This window comes from Oratosquilla oratoria, chromosome 15 (genome assembly GCF_046742065.1).
Source record: "Oratosquilla oratoria isolate Oo_2021 chromosome 15, ASM4674206v1, whole genome shotgun sequence".
NCBI classification, from domain to species: Eukaryota; Metazoa; Arthropoda; class Malacostraca; order Stomatopoda; family Squillidae; genus Oratosquilla; species Oratosquilla oratoria.
This window is the reverse complement of record NC_134791.1, coordinates 20631600-20648581: the sequence shown is the minus strand read 5'-3', so window position 1 is coordinate 20648581 and position 16982 is coordinate 20631600. Positions and strand designations below refer to the sequence as shown.

At 42.2% G+C, this 16982-nt stretch overlaps 1 protein-coding gene across 1 annotated transcript in view; it reads right to left on the bottom strand.

Annotated features, from left to right (window-relative positions):
* Positions 1–3668: 3668 nt before the first annotated feature.
* The window catches only part of LOC143033345 (uncharacterized), a 117154-nt gene continuing 103840 nt past the window's right edge, over positions 3669–16982 (bottom strand). Inside the window, exons 3-5 of the mRNA XM_076198670.1 lie at positions 9429–9615; positions 5720–5802; positions 3669–5022 (exon numbers count right to left, since the gene is read on the bottom strand). Coding sequence (XP_076054785.1) covers positions 4789–5022; positions 5720–5802; positions 9429–9615 — 504 coding nt within the window. The 3' untranslated portion in view covers positions 3669–4788. The remainder of the gene's footprint in view (positions 5023–5719; positions 5803–9428; positions 9616–16982) is intronic.

The following is a 16982-nucleotide window of genomic DNA, read 5'->3' as shown; positions in this document are numbered from 1 at the left end:
CCAATTTTCTTCATTTTCTTTAACCATCTCCAATCCCCAGCCCATTATCCTTGCATTTACCTCTTGCACCACCCCATCCATGTATAAAATGAACAGCCATAGCAAAGTTCCATCTTTATCTCCGATCACTTGCTCTCTCCAGGCTCTACTCTCGTAAAAACTAGACTGCTCTTAACAGCAGTACTCCTATCCCATATATCTGCAATACATCCCACAGTGCCTTCCTATCTACCCTGTCATAACCCTTTTCCAGATCCATAAAGACCCAAAAATAAAAAATAAAACATCCTTGCCTTTTCCTAAAGCTCTCGCATACCTGCCTTACCACAAAAATCTGATCCACACAACCCTTACTTGTCCTAAACCCACACTGTTCCTCACCAATTACTCCCTATGTTCCTCTCCTAATCCTCTCAATCAAAACCCTCCCATGAGCCTTCCCAACTACATTCAACAAACTGATCCCTCTGAAACTACTACACTCACTTGTCCCCTTTTCCATTGTAAAATGGAACTATACAGGCACTCCTCCAGTCCACCGTCACCCTACCCTCATTTAGACAAACATTAAACGACCTCACCAGCCAGTCCACCATCATTGTACCTCTTTTTTTAGACACTCCACATGACACCCATCTAACCCAGATACCTTACCTGCTCTCATTTTAATAACTGCTTTCACCTCATCATTTCTTATTTCTCCTCCATTTTCCTCATTGTAGTATAGATCAGATCTTTGTGGCAAGATAAATATGTGAGAAAGCTATAGGAAAGGGGAAGGATGTTTTTTGGGCTTTTATGGATCGGGAAAAGGCTTACGATAGGGTAGACAGAAAGGCACTGTGGGAGGTTATGCAGATATATGGGATAGGAGGAAAGCTTCTAGGAGCTGTCAAGAGTTTTTATGAGAGTAGTAGAGCTTGTGTCAGGATTAGAAATGGAGAGAGTGAGTGGTTCGAGGTAAAGGTAGGACTTCGTCAAGGATGCATTATGTCGCCCTGGCTGTTCAACTTATACATGGATGGGGTAGTGCGAGAGGTAAATGGAAGGGTAGAGGGTCAGGGATTGGAGATGGGTAAAGAAAATGGAGAAAAGTGGGAGGTGAGCCAGCTGTTGTTTGCTGATGATGCTGCGCTTGTGGCAGGATCGGAGGAGGGACTGAGGAAGTTGGTGACAGAGTTTGGGAGAGTATGTGATAGAAGAAAGCTAAAGATAAATGTGGGTAAAAGTAAGGTGATGAGATGTACAAGGGGTGAAAGTGGCAGTAGACTGGAAGTGAGCATTAAGGGAGAGCGACTGGAGGAAGTGGATAGTTTTAGATACTTGGGTGCAAATGTGGCAGGAAAAGGTGGAGTGAAGGTGGAGGTAGAATGTAGATTGAGAGAAGCGAGTAAATGCCTTGGTGGATTGAAGAGTGTAATGAGGAATAGACATTTGGGAATGGATGCTAAGAGGAGACTGTATGAAGGAGTGATTGTGCCAACAGCGCTGTATGGGGCAGGAACATGGAACATAAGAGAGGAAGAGAGGAGTTTGAATGTGTTTGAGATGAGGTGTCTGAGAAGTATGATGGGGGTTACTAGGCTAGATAGTGAGAGAAATGAGGAGGTGAGGAGAAGAATGGGGGTGGAAAGGGGGTTGGGAGATAGGGTTGATGAAACGGTATTAGGATGGTTAGGACACATGGAAAGAATGAGTGAAGAAAGACTAATAAAAGAGGTATGGAAGGCAAATGTGGAGGGAGTGAACATGAGGGGACGTCCTAGGATGAGGTGGATGGATGGGGTGAAGGGGGCTTTGGGGAAGAGGGGAATGTCTGTTGACAAAGGACGGGAGAGGACAGAAGACGGGTGAATGGAGAATGGTTGTATATGGATGATGTTGTGATGCATGAGGTGGAATGGGTAGTATGTGTGAGCAAAATTTGACGCAGCCCGGAGGGATTTCTCCCCGTCTTCTTTTATGCATGGGGGGAAAGAGAGGGGAGGGGGTTGCCAATTTAATGTAGTGGCCTTGCTGTGGATGTGCTGTGTCTGGCAACACTGCTTCTGACCCAGGGCAGTGGACAAGGTGCAGGGGTGTGGAGTGTATTCAGGCATGGAATGGGTGGGAATGATTCTATGCCTTTTCCTTTTTGGCTACCTCCCTTGTAAGGGGGAAAAAGCCTTGGTATATGTATGTATCATTTTCTTAACCCTTCCCACTGCATCTACCTTTCCCTCCATATCCTCCTTCACATTTAGCAACTCCCTAAAATGCTCTGCCTATCTTCCTATTACTGCAATTTCTTCCATTATCATCTGTCTGCATATTTTACCTTTTCTTCTCAAATTGATTTGCCTTCCCTCCCTCTCTTAATTTCCTTCTAAACCATTTTTTTATTACTTTCAAAAACTTGTCTACCCCATTTCACATCTGCCCTATTTCATGCTTTACTTCTTTTCTTTGTACCTCTCATCCTATTTTGCAACCAACTTGTGAATGCTCATTTCTTCTCATCTACAATCTTCTTAGCTTCATCCCACCATTCGCTACCCTTCCATCTATTTCCTCCCATCCTCCTTGTTCCATACCCCCATCTTTGCTCGCCTTGTGATTCCCTTCTTGAGACATCCCCATTCCTCCTTCACTCTTCTCTCATTTCTTCTTGTACTCTCTCCTTTTCTTCATGGTCTGTTCTTTTCGTCTTTCTCCATCCATCCTCCACTCTCAACTTACCTTCAAAAAAATGATCTGATATTACTCCACTCTCTCCCCTTAGAACAAGTACATCCAAAACTCTTCCTACTCTTCTCTTGGTTACCACTATATATGCCATTAAAGCCCCATCCACCACCTTCTCCCATGTGTACTTAAGCTCGACTTTCTTCCTAAACACTGTATTTGCCATCATCAACTCTAGACACATGTCCAACTCTCCACTACAATTTTTCCCTGGCACTCCACACTTTCCCAACCACTGTCTATTGGTCCATCTCCTACCCTAGCATTGAGATCTCCCAATACCACTACATTGACATCTCTCTCTAAACCCTATATGCACTCTTTTAAATCTATCCAAAAATCCTCCCTTTCCTCTACACTCTTCTCACTACTAGGGCCATATGCACTTGCAAAGACCTGCATCTCCCTTTCCAGTTTCACCTTCATCCGAAGAAACCTCCTTCCACTCCACCACATGCTCATCTATCTCTTCACTTACTAGTATAGCCACCCCTTCTCCCATCACTCCTAACACCCTCCCAACTACACCACCAAACTCAAACTCGCTCCCTTTCAACTTTCACTCGGCACCAACACGTCCATCTTTCGTTTAACAAACCCACTGCCTCTCTTCCCTTTTATTCCTGTCTGTACCTCATCCATGCACATGTGATTTTTATACTACAAATGGCAAATTTCAAAGGTTCTCACAAGTAAAAGTGAATAATCTCATTAGGAAAACTGATCAGGATGATACTAAAGCCAGTACACAACTCCAATATTTTTTCACTGCTTTCATTCCTTCCTGGTACACCATATTTCCCTATTACTCTATCCTCTGACTTGTTTAGATCCTCCTATACTACTTTCTTGTTATCAATACGAGCAATATTCCTGTTCTGTTGGGAAAAAATACGAATTTTGCATAGTTGAAGAACAAGTTAAAAGGACAAAATCAATTGTACTTGAATATTCCATAGTGCTTTATTTCCACATCTACAAATAATCAGAGCTAAACCTAAAGTTCATACTTGTAACAATTTAAATGCAATGGACTTTCATCCAGATTTCAATATATCTAATGTTAAGGTGTAAGCATGTCATACCAAATCTTAGTCCAATATATGTATACAGATATATATACATAGAGCTAGATTTTGACAAACATCTGGTTCCTATTCAACAAAAACTTCTTTCCTCTAATGCAATGGAAAGATTGTAACAAAACTTTTACATGAAGTCACAGTATCAACATAAAATGCATAAACATAGATCATTCACATTTCAAACATACATAACAATTTCTGTCCATAGCACTATAAATCTAAATAAAAACAGCTGCTTTCCTGAAAAAAGTTTAATCAACACAATTTCAGACCCAAATTTTCATAAGCTGTTCAGAAAGTCATACAAAAATACATCAGTTTGGACTTTCATTACTTAATGAATACAATTTTATATAATCTGAACAGCACAAATGCTGAATACAACCATCCAGAGTTGTGTGAAGTGCAACACTGAAAGGGTCGATTTAAGGAATTTACAATATTTGTTAATGAAAGGTCACTCTCTGTCCTTGGCTGTGTGAAAATAGTACCGAGATATGGTGTGCAGATAAGTAACAATTCATACAACAAGAATGTGTATCAAAAGTGTAAAAGAAAAAGAATTCTAGTTCTAGATTTAAGTAGGAATGGGCATTCCAATTCATTTAGTTATTGTCCATACTGTAACTTGTTCCCTGGAATACATATTCTTTCAGTCCTCTGAAGAAGTGCGCTTGGAGAGCCTACTTCCAGAATTATCAATAGTACTGACTGACAAAGCTCTATTTTACACTTGAACTACTGCAGCAACCTAAAGTCTGCCTGGAGAATATAAAGACAGACTCATGGTCTGGGCAAACCTATTCAAGTATGAGAAAATCTTTGAATTAGTTTCCTTAGTATCCATCCAGCCATAAAATAGAGATTTACCATTAGCACCAACTGCTACTTGGCAACACTCCTGCTGCTTTGTCTTCACAAAAAATAATTCTCCCTCTCTTTTCAATTAAGAGCCAGTTCTGAAGCTTCCACTTAACTACTACTTGAGACTTATCTCCTCGTGCATCCTGATCAGGCCCAAGGCCTGGTACTGAGAGATGACAACAAGGACATAGTAGAGGTGGACGAGGGCTGTTACTACAACACCCACAACGATGATAGCAACAGCCACGCTAACGCCGTACACAACGAAGCACACGATGATGATTGCAATGAATAAAAGAAGAATGACTGCTTCCTCCAAGATCCATGGGACCAGGAATCCACGACGATTCTGTAAAACACAAGATGATTTGCAACATGGAAATTTTATTTTATCAGAACTATCAACTATTACCAAGATCTTACACAATTTTAGGCATATTGTAGTTTTGTGTGTACAATTTTGTGAAAGTGTAGCCACAAAGTATGTGAATCTCTAAATGAGGAACAATATTTCTGAGGTACAGTCCCAAGCAAAGATTTTTGACCCAAGATACATCTCTCATATCAATACTTTAAGTAATTTTCTTGAACAGATTAAAAAAAAATTAAATTTTGTATAATGAAAAAATATGGGTGGGTCTAAACTTTTGCTCATGACTGTACTGCTGTCGGTGTTGTGTGAAAATAAGCCATGTAAGATTTCGTGCCCTGATATGCTCACGATATTTCTTTGTGGCAAAAATTATATGTACCCACTCCTTTTAGGCAACTTTACCTCTTTTTATGGTTGTACCCTTGTGGGTTGGTACTCCATCCCCTGATTGGAGGAAGGCCCTCAAGTTATATTAAGCTTATCTGGTGGCTTTTGCCATGATGTACACAACTGATCAAATGCATGACATCATACAATTAATAGGGACTGTGATATACTAATTTACTATTAATGTCCTGAACATCTCACCTGTATTATCAGTCATAAAGAACATACATGATGCATGTAATGTTTACTATGATTATCTTACAACTTGTGAAAGTTTGCAACTTACCCGTCTGACGCCGTGAAGCAAGAGTGAAGAGGTGATGAGCCAAAGGAAACTCAGGGCCAGCGTGATGTATAGAGCAATCAGGACTGGCAGGCATGGGAGAAAAAAATGGTAAGAATTAGCAAGAGACAGGAGTTATGAGACTTGCTCCCAATTTTCATTTTATTTCCAATTTAATGTCATTTGGTAAAGAGAATAAGAGGAAGGTGAGGGGTGAGGTAATGTATAGGAGAGGAAGTAGGAACAGGAGGGGTGTGTGACAGGTAGTGGAGGGGAAAGAAGAGGAAGGGAAATGTGGGAGGTAGGGAGAGAAGACAGGAGGGCATGGGAAACACGATTAGTTTTCTTTTCAGTATTGTGTGAAAATTATATCAATCAAATGATCACTATTTTTCTGTTCACAAATACAGGCATTTTCCACAGCATTTTCCATTACCATACACTAGGTTTCAAGTAAACATAAGATTTCGGCTGTAATGTTCTCCCTAAGTTCTTCAATTGTTCGAGGTTTACTTAAGCCCTTCTTTCAAGAAGCCTCACAAAAAAGGGGGTCTGGTGCCATCGAATTAGTGAATGAATAATTAAATTATATTATTAATTTGTTTGCCCACTGCGTTCACCAGATTTGATGGGACCAGAATTTTTTTTTGGTGAGGCTACTTGAAAGAACAGGTTTACATAAATAAACCTCAAACAATTCAAGAATATTAATGTCCACGCAAGAACTATTTCCAAAATAGCATTGCAAGAGAATCATGATCCAGTGCAAAGCACCAACGTTCAGTGGAAAATGCTGAATGCAGCGAGGGTTTCCAATGGGGTTTTGTATGAAGCATGCACGTACAAGCACTGTAACATGAGTGCTATGCAGGTTGAACTTTGGCGTCTTTTCTTCTTCATTGGACCAAAAAAATCGGAACGCACTCAGAATATTATCAGTCACACACGAACTTTGTCAACAGTCATGAGGGTCATTTGATGTATTTCTAGTACTATAATAGTACTAGAAATTTATCAAATGCAGGACCCTCATGACCGTTGACAAAGTTTGTGTGTGACCATTGATCTAAACGCATTCCGAACGTTCTCAAATATTCTGGTCCAACGAAGAAAGAAGAAGACACCAAATTTCAACCCGCATGGTGCTCATGTCACAGTGCTCGTGCGCACACGCTTCGTGCGGAAACCAACCCAATCAGAAACCCTTATTGCATTCAGTGCTTTTCACTGAATGGTCTCATAACTCTTATGATTCTATTTTGGAAATATTTTGTGTGTGACCGTTAATGTTCTGGGTGAGCTCCGAAAGCTCCCAGATTTTGTCCAACGAAGAAGAAAGACACGCGTGAAACCCAAAGAACACAATCAGAAACCCTCGCTGTGTGAGGTAATTATAATATAGCTTTTACAAACATGTTTTATTTGGGAATATAATAGTTCCTTTTTCAGTATTACGTGTGAAAAGTAATATCACTCGTATGACCACCACTCTTGATCACAAATACAGGCTCTTTCCACAGCATTTTCCATGACCATATGCAAAGTTTCAGGTACTAAACATTAGATTTCAGCTGTAATGTTCTCCCTAAGTTGTTCAAAGTTTATTTATGTTAACCCATTCTTTCAAGTAGCCCCACAAAAAGGAGTCTGGTGCCATTAAATCAGGGAATGGTTAAGAAAAATCAATTTCTTTGGCCTCCATGTTCACCCGATTTGATGGGACCAGAATTCTTTTTTTGTGGGGCTACTTGAAAGAACAAGTTTACATGTATAAACCTCAAACAACTCAAGAACCTAAGAGAACATTTAAGCAAAAATTTAACATTTAGGACTTGAATCTTGCATACAGTCATGGAAAATACTTTGGAAAGAGACTGTAGTTGTGAGCAGGAAAATGGTCATTTGAGTGATGTTTTTCACACAACTGAAAAAATCCATTAATTGTATTTCCAAAAACATTGAAAAATGTATATGGTTGTAAAAATATTTTTCAATATCATAAAGTAGCCTCACATAGTTAAGATTTCTGACTGGGGTGTTTGGGTTTCACATGAAGGGATATGCGGGTTAAAATTTAGTATCTTACTTTTCTTCTTGTTAGTCCAAAAAATCTGAGAGCATTTGGAGCACAATCAGAACATTGACAGTCACCCATAAACTATTTCCGAAATAATGACCCGGCACAAAGCACTGACTTTCAGTGGAAAGCGCTGAACGCAATAATTCTTTTCAATTGGATTTTGCACGAAGCACACACACACACAAGCACTGTAACGCGAGTGCTATGCGGGTTGAATTTTGATGTCTTCTTTTGCGTACTTCGTTGGACCAAAAAATCAGATCATTCGCATCACACTCTGAACATTAATGCTCATGTATGAACTATGTCAACGATCATGAGGGTCCTGCATTTGATGTAGTTCTAGTATTATAATAGTACTAGAAATACATCAAATGTAGGGCCCTCATGACTGCTAATGTTGTGCATGACTGCTAATGTTCTGAATGCATTCCAAATGCTCTTGGATATTTTTGATAAAGAAAAGACAAAATTTCAACCCACATGGCACTCGTGTCGCAGTGCTCGTGCACGCATGCTTCATGCGGAACCCATCCCAATCAGAAACCCTCACTGCGTTTAGCACTTTCCACTGAACATTCTCGCAATTCTCTTATGATGCTATTTAGGAAATATTTTGTGTGTGCCCGTTAATGTTCCAAGCGAGCTCCAAAAGCTCTCCGATGTTTTTGTTAAAAAAAAAGAGACAAATTCAACCTGCATCTAGCTTTGCGTAAAACACAAAGAACCCAGTCCGAAACCTTCACTGTGTGAGGTATTTTTTTTTTTTTTTTTTTTTTTTTTTTCATAATTTTATTTGGAAATGATTAATGGAGTTCTTTTTTCAGTATGTGTGAAAAGTAACGTCACTCAAATGACCACCATTTTCCTGATCACAAATACAGGCTCTTTCCACAGTATTTTTCTAATGCTGTACAGTACGCAAGGTTTCAGGTACTAAACATTGGATTTTGGCTTTATTGGCATAAACCCATTCTTTCAAGTAGCCCCACAAAAAGAAGTCTGGTGCCGCTCAAATTGATAAACGCACAATTTTAAAAATTTATTCATTTGTTTGGCCTTCGCATTCATCCGATTTGATGGGACCAGAATTCTTTTTGTGGGGCAACTTGAAAGAATGGGTTACGTAAATAAACCTTGAACAATTCAAGAACTTAAGAACATTAAAGCCAAAATCAGACGTTTAGGACCTGGAACTTTGCATACGTTCATGGAAAGAGCCTGCATTTGTAAGGAGGAAAATGGTCATTTGAACAAAGTTTTTCACACAATTCTGAAGAAGTCCATTATATCATTCAGTAGCCATCCTGTATATTAGTATACCAATATATTTTTACCAACATATCACCTATCTTATATGGCACATTTCTACTTTTAAAACATGCTATTTCCAGTTTATTTCCATACGTCATTCCACTAAATTTGGCATTACTACTTCCACTGTGTCACAATTCCCACCCCAGTTTTGTGTACAATTGTGTATTTCATCACATATTGACCGAGGGAGAACAACATATTTCAGATTAAATTAGTTGATTCAGCCTGGTAACAAATACAAGTTTATATTAAGAGTTTGCATGTGATTCAACCTGAACAAATTAAATTAAATTTATAATAATAGCCTCCACTCACCTCCTCCAAGATGCTCAGTGACCATCCCTAGTAACCTTTCAACGATTCCTTGGACTTCTGCTTCCACATAGTCATCATCCATGTTTGAAATCGCCGCGTCGACTTCACTGCTGGTTAATGCATTGTGGAAGATCTGCAGGAAGACTAGCATGAAGGCCGAGCCCAAGATGCACATGATGGAGCCGATCTGATGGGAGGTGAAGAAAACGTGAACGGTTAGAAAAATTACGATAAAAATAATAAAAGTATGAAAAACAGCAATTATAGAGATTAGATAAAAATGATGATTAAAGAATTCTAGTGGACATTTTAGATTTTTCTTTATCGAGCTGATTTACACATTTTTTCTTGTGGATTCACAAGCAGTGCTGCATTATTTTCAACAGAAGTTTGTTTAAGAATGCAACAATCAGCAGCCAAAATTGCCCTATTACTACTACCAGTTTGCAATGAAAGATTTGAAAAGAAGGTTCTGCCATATGTCAGAAATAACAATATATTTGAGGTTAATCCTGATAGGCACCCTTTTGCTACCAAGGTGCCTAGGTAATGAAGAAAACAATCTGATGCCAATAGTAATTAAAAGAAAACTTTCCTCCTGGTTGGTGTGTTGACATGGGCTCCAGTGTACATTAAAGTAGAGTTTTTCTGTCCACCTGTGCAAGTCAAAGTCGTGCAGGTGCATAGTACCCTCCAGGTAATTAAGGAAACTTTATTGGTGACAAACATGAAACTTGTGGATGAATTGTGCAATCGAGTGTTGCTGGGATGGGCAATCTACTGTACAGTTGATCACAGCTTGTGATACATAGTATAACCTAATCAAATTTAACCAAAGTTATTTCACACACACCATACACACAGACACACATACACACACAGACACACACACACAAAAAGTGTAGAAATTCTACAGTTGATCCAAATTTGTCACCGAGAGACAGACAGACAACGTATGTAAAGGCAACCCAAACGATGGACACAGCCACAGACAGACAGACAGGGAGACATACAGTCAATGAGACAGTCAGGCCCAGTCCCACAGTGTTCTTGGGAGTGCAAGTTCGGGAGTAAGGGAGAGTGTGAATGTAGGAAGACTCCCCCCCCCCAATCATCCAAAGGTCGTACATTAAGAGGTCATCAGCCCCTCATCATTCGAGTTTGTCTTCAATGACTCGAGCTTACATTTAAATGTTGTATTTCTGGCTGTGGCCAGATTTTACTCAGTTGAGAGGAGGGGTAGGGAGGGAGAGTGAGAAGGAAGGTCAGAGAGGGAGGGGCTGAGGGGGAGGGAGGGGCTGAGGGGGAGAGAGGGAGGGGCTGAGGGGGAGAGAGGGAGGGGCTGAGGGGGAGCGAGTGAGGAGTGAAAGAGAGGGTGTATGGGAGGGATGGAGGGACAGATGAGGAGTGATTGGGGAGGAGGGAGGGAAACAGGGGGAGTGATTGAAGGAGGGAGGGACAGAGGGTGTGTGTGGGCGGGATATAAAGAAACCTATTTGCATCAGACCCTTGCAGATGATTATCTGGTTCAGCTCACCCCCAATCCCCTACTGGACTTCATTAAATCATCCAAAGAAAAATAAAATCTAAATTGTGTGTGGCACAATTACACAACAGCCGGACAGTGCTGGTGATATCACATTGGGCTTTTTTCCTCCCACATCCTACCTTCAATCTGTTCCACGTGATGGTTATTTTTTTTTATCCCCCCCCCCAAATTCGGGAGGGAAGTATCGGGCGTGAAAGAGTGTGATCAGCTACACAGATCAGAGGCTATCCAATTCAATATGAAATATAAACGTGATTTTCTTCAACATTTGGGTATTCATACCGATTTTTTCCTAATATAACAGAAGAGGCGAATTCTGTTCTCTCAAATTCATTGTTGAAATGAGACTAAGGTAAAAAATTGATGTAAATGAAATCTTTATTTTCATCCAGAGATCTCTACAATTATTTATCTAATCCATTTAACTTTATTTGTATTTTTATTTTTTCTTGTTACGCCAAACTGACTGCTTAAAACCTTTGACCTGTTTGGTAAACTGTGAAAGCAACAATTTCATTCAACTTAAATAACTTGTACCCAATACAGTACTAACTATAATCCCATTAATTCCTGGTTACTTGACAATTTCGTGCTAGTTAACGTAGGCGATTTAGGAATCCTACATAAACTTCAAGGTTAATTGCATGGACCATCAGCGCCCCCCACCCCCTCCCTGGTCCAAGAATTATTTTGTATTCTACACTCCAACCGCCAAGGTTAAGCTATGCTAATATCCTCGCCTCTCTGGCGAGACGCCGGCTACTAAGAGCATTGTCGTTCTCTTGTTACAAGGGTTAGGGAGTGTGGAGCAAATCAACACACATTTCTATAAATAGGACAAGCTGCATACACACACACACACACACACTCACACTCACTCACTCTGGTGGCGTTTAGCGGCGAGGACTTGCGACGATGCAATCCCGAGACTGAGACCTCCCGGATTTAAATTTTCACCAACAATACAAATAACAGTGTAAGTTGATACTGTCCCCACTTAAACAAAGAGATGGTTGTGTATGTGTGTGTGTGTGTGTGTGTGACTACTTGACCTCGCTCAACCCATCACACACCGGAGCACTGTCGTCGTCGATCATTAACGGACTGCCAAAGTGTGCGCGCGCGCGTGCGCGGGTGTGTGCTCAAGTATGCGTGTGCTTGTGTGTGCGTATGTTTGTGTGCGCGTGTATGTTTGTGTACATGAGAAAGGTAACATAGGTCCATAGATTGTCTACACAATAGCTCTGAGGCGGGAGGGTAACGACTGTCGATCAAGAGCCCAGCACGTGGTCCAAGATCACAGTAAACCGTACGTGATCTGAAGTGCTCCCTGGAGCGATCCTCATAAGATTGCTAAAATGATCACTGATCACATGTCTCCCCCCCCCCCAAGCCGCATTTACTAACAACGCTGTGGGAACAATTTCAGTACTCGCTGTCAACCAAGACGTGAGAAGACGTGTTGACAGTTGCACCCCCATTGAGTTGGGTGGAGGTGCAGCTGTGTGGAGGAGGAGGAGGTTAGAAGTTCAGTGTGAGGTTGTTGTGGATATTCAGCTTGTTAGTGGAAGATGGTGGTGGTAGTGATAGCAGGTAGTGGTAGTGATAGCAGGTGGTGGTAGTGATTGCAGGTGGTGGTGGTAGTGATTGCAGGTGGTGGTGGTAGTGATTGCAGGTGGTGGTGGTAGTGGTAGCAGGTGGGTGGTGGTAGTGGTAGCAGGTGGGTGGTGGTAGTGGTAGCAGGTGGGTGGTGGTAGTGGTAGCAGGTGGGTGGTGGTGGTAGCAGGTGGGTGGTGGTGGTAGCGGTAGCAGGTGGTGGTAGTGGTAGCAGGTGGTAGTGGTAGCAGGTGGTGGTGGCGCGCACAGGCGTCGTAGTGTAAACAATGATTACAGGTACAGTGCCAATTGCCATGCGACGCATACATGGAAAAGTACAGTGGCAAGTGTGATGGGGGGTCATTAAGTGATGGGGGATTGCCCCCATCGCCGCGAGATTGGGTGGGGAGTGATGGGCAGCGATGATTGTGTGTCTTGGAAGTGAATTTATGAAGCGGCCTTGCTGTGGATGTGCTGTGTCTTGCGACACTGCATCTGACCCAGGGCAGTGGACAGGATGCAGGGATGACCCGTCATCCAGGAGGTGCCGAGATGAGAGGGAGGGTGGAGGGTGGAGGGGAGTGGAATATATAGGAGATGGAATGGGTGGGAGTGGTTTCTGTGCCTTTTTCTTTTTGGCTACCCTCCGTGCAGGGGGAAAAAGCCTCTGGTGTGTGTGTGTATTATATATATATATATATATATATATATATATATATATATATATATATATATATATATATATGAACAGAGGACCAAAGTATTTCGGCCCTTCACCTTGCACACAACATTTCAGTCGCCCGATCATGAATTAGCTCGTACGGGTCCGCTGCCCATTGCAGCCTCTCGAGCGACGCCAAGTGTCAACAACATCAGAACGGAAGTTTCAAGATAAAGATGATACTCGGACGAGGCCGTGGTGGAGGGAGTGGAAGGGGGGGTTGTGGAGTGCAGAGGTTAGTGTCCTATGGATGGAGGCTCTCTGAAGTAGAATACGAAGTGGGAGAGTTATTATTATTATTATCATTATTATTGTTGTTGTTGTTGGAGTGCAGTGTGTGTAAACTTTGGAGTGCCGAGTGTGTGGTGGTGGTAGGCGTTAACGGAAAGTGTGCCGGAGTTGGAATGAATGAACGAACTTGTCTGTGGGAACTGACCACCCTGGGCCACCCTCAGCTGAATGAAGTGGTATGACGTCACCAAAAATAAATTTATAAAATGCGTCACTGCAGGGTAGGGAGTTTCACGTAGCAATTCTGCTCGTTGGGAAAGAAAATGTCGGGAATAAAACGTGAAGTTCTTTGTTTACTTTTTTACGGAGGAAACTTCAAAAGAAACAATGCAAACAAGAAGAGGCGTTGATGCGTACCTAGAGGGACGGGAAGGGGGAAGAGAAGGAGGAACGTGGGGGAGGGAGGGGAGGAGCGTGATGGAAGGGGGTAAAGGGAGGGGAGGGACGTGGGGAGAGGGGAGGGGAGGGGGGTGGGGGAAGAGGGAGGGGAGGGGGGTGGGGGAAGAGGGAGGGGAGGGGCGTGGGGGAAGGGGAGAAGCCAAAACTTGGAAGCTCAGTTTTGAATTGGGCGGGACCTCACGTACACAACTAGCTCCTGTGGTTTGGCAACAACAAAAATCACCCAAACAAAATCCTTGAACCCCAACCATAACAAAATACCTAAAGCGAATCGGCGTGTGGGAGGGAGCAATACAGGTAAACACCTCTCCACCCTACGCTATTATGCTCCCCTACGCAATGGATCCATCCAATAGCCCCCTCCCGTTCCTTTCCTCCCCCAAACCCCTCCCTCGCTTCTCCCCTCCATGGCGTGACTAAGGACATAATTACGACCCCCTCCTCCTCCTCACTCTCCTCCTCCTCACCCTCCTCTTTCTCCACCTGTATCACAACACTTCTGCTCCATGATTGTGTGTTGTGATACAGGTATCATTACGTGATATGGTTTAACGTCACCAATTCCCCCTATATGAAGGCTAGGACGGTGCCCCTCACAGAGGATTTTGTAGTGTGGAATTTAATTAACCATGTCCTTGGTTCAACTTCGCCTATGACAGGACTCGAACCGCCATCCCCTCGACCTTCGCCATACGTAACGACCCCCTAACCCGCTCAGCCATCATCAACACCACCACCACCACCACTATCACGAGTCCTCTGAAGCTAAAGAATCAATATTTTATCTCGAACTTGTCTACAAGCCCTCTCGTCGATATTTACAAGTACTTAGTCCACCAATCCCTACACTATTCCATTCATACCAGCGAAACCCCATCCTCTACCCCAGTTACGACGAAGAAGTTGAACCCGTTTTTAACCTTTAGCCTTCCTTTCTTTGGATTTTCTGTCACGCAAACGACCTCTATTTCATCCTAAATGCTACCTGTACCCCTTACCCTACTTCATCACGCAATTACAGCCTCGTCCAACCTCCTCCACTCCTCACCTTTTATTTCTTCCTCATATGCGGCCTCACTCCCTACGCTTCCGCGGTTTGATCACAGGACTAAAATAGTTCCATACAAGTACAGTAACAAGCAAAAGTTTTGACCCACTCAGAGTTTTTTCATGATGAATTCAGTCTCTCTTACACTTGTTTTTAACCTATTAAAATAATACAGAATTGTAAGTTAAATGCATGGAAAAATATATCACGTACTAGACAAAAAAAATGCAAATATTTTAAGAACTGTTGCACGGGTGCCAATGCCAAAAATTTTGTTTGTGACTGCACAATGGCCTGAGTTTATGTACAGTGGAACGACTTCCGTCTACAGCAGTGGTTCCAGACCTTTTCTGGCTTGCGTCACCTTTGCCAAGCCTTTCCGAAGTCCCCGGCACCCTTATTAGAAAATCTAAATTCTAGTTTGTCAGTATTTTGTTGATTTAACATCAGTGTAACAAAATTTTGTCCCTGGATAATATGAAAATATCCATCTTTACACTGATGCTGCTTTAATGAACAAAAATGGATGACAATACAAAAATATAATTGCGACTAATTTTTTCCCTGAATTTTGGCGGCACCTTCAGTACACGGGTTGGGAACCACTGGTCTACAGTATATGCGATATCCTATTAACCTGTCTACAACGCGATTCGTTTTTGTTTTATTTACGTTGTTAACATCGTCTATTCCCAGGTTTCTCCATTCATTTCCATCATCATCATCTCTTTCCCATAGTTAATGCAGTTCTTCATTTTCATATTCTATGTTTTTGTATTCGTATTTTGGTCTCCGATTTACGATATGGAATGTTCACATCGTACTTTTACGATGTAAACAAAACACGCTGCACCACTCTGTGGACAACTACAAATGTAGTCATGAATAATAATGTACACAACACTACAAGCCAGGAATGGGAGTTTCTTCATAAACTAACATCTGATTATCTTTATGTCTTAACCTTATCCGCAAAGTGGCAGCCTTTATCAACTTTATTCAGTTGAATTTAATAGTGTATAATAAAATAACCTTACCGCAAGGTATTATTTTATTCGTTTTTCTACGAGATTTTGTGACGCCAGAATCGCTTTGCTCAATATTGACAATCTAGCGTTTTTTATATTGACCATATATGGTCAATTATACTAACAATGCTTTTTGGATCTTTGGTAGACAGTGAAAGAGGAAGGTTCGTGATTGTCAATAACAAAGTATTGGCATTGTTTTCATTGTCAATACGCAATTGTCACAATAGCGTCCCTTGAGGATTGGGTGGCTGACGTCACGCCATTTTAATCGACGTGGAGGGGAATCGTCCCCCACCCCAGCAAAGTTTATGTTGAAGTGGCGAAGTGTCAGGACGATTTCCTTATGCAACAAGGACCCGAACCCCCCCCCCACACACACACACACAAAACAGAAAGAGAAACTAAGAGAAAGAGAGGTAGCCAGGGAGGGAGAGAGGATGAGAGTGAGTAGAGAGGGAGAGGAAGGAGACAGAACGAGAGGGAGAGAGAGAGGGAGATGGTGTTAGAGAGCGTTAGGGAGGGAGAGGAGGTTAGATATAGTTAGGGAGGAAGAAGAGAGGAGAAAGAGGGAGGGAGGCAAGGAGAGAACTGGAGGGAGGAGAGGAGGCAAGGAGGGTGGGGGTGAGGGAATGAGAGAGTAGAGAGAAGAATGAGAGAGCAGAGAGAAGAAGGAGGGAGCAGAGAGAAGAAGGAGGGAGCAGAGAGAAGAGAGAGGGAGGGGGGGTTAAAGAGAGAATTAGGGGGGAAGGGAGAGGGACAGGGATAGAGGGGGGCGGGGGGAGAGGTGCCGTAGCGTTGTTAAACCTTTTCTTGTGGATTTAATCATTGTACATAGGAAGTTGACGCCCTCCATTCCATCCCGGGAGTCGACGAAGGCGCCAACAGTGGAAGACGGGGAAACCCTGCCGTCAGGCGATTT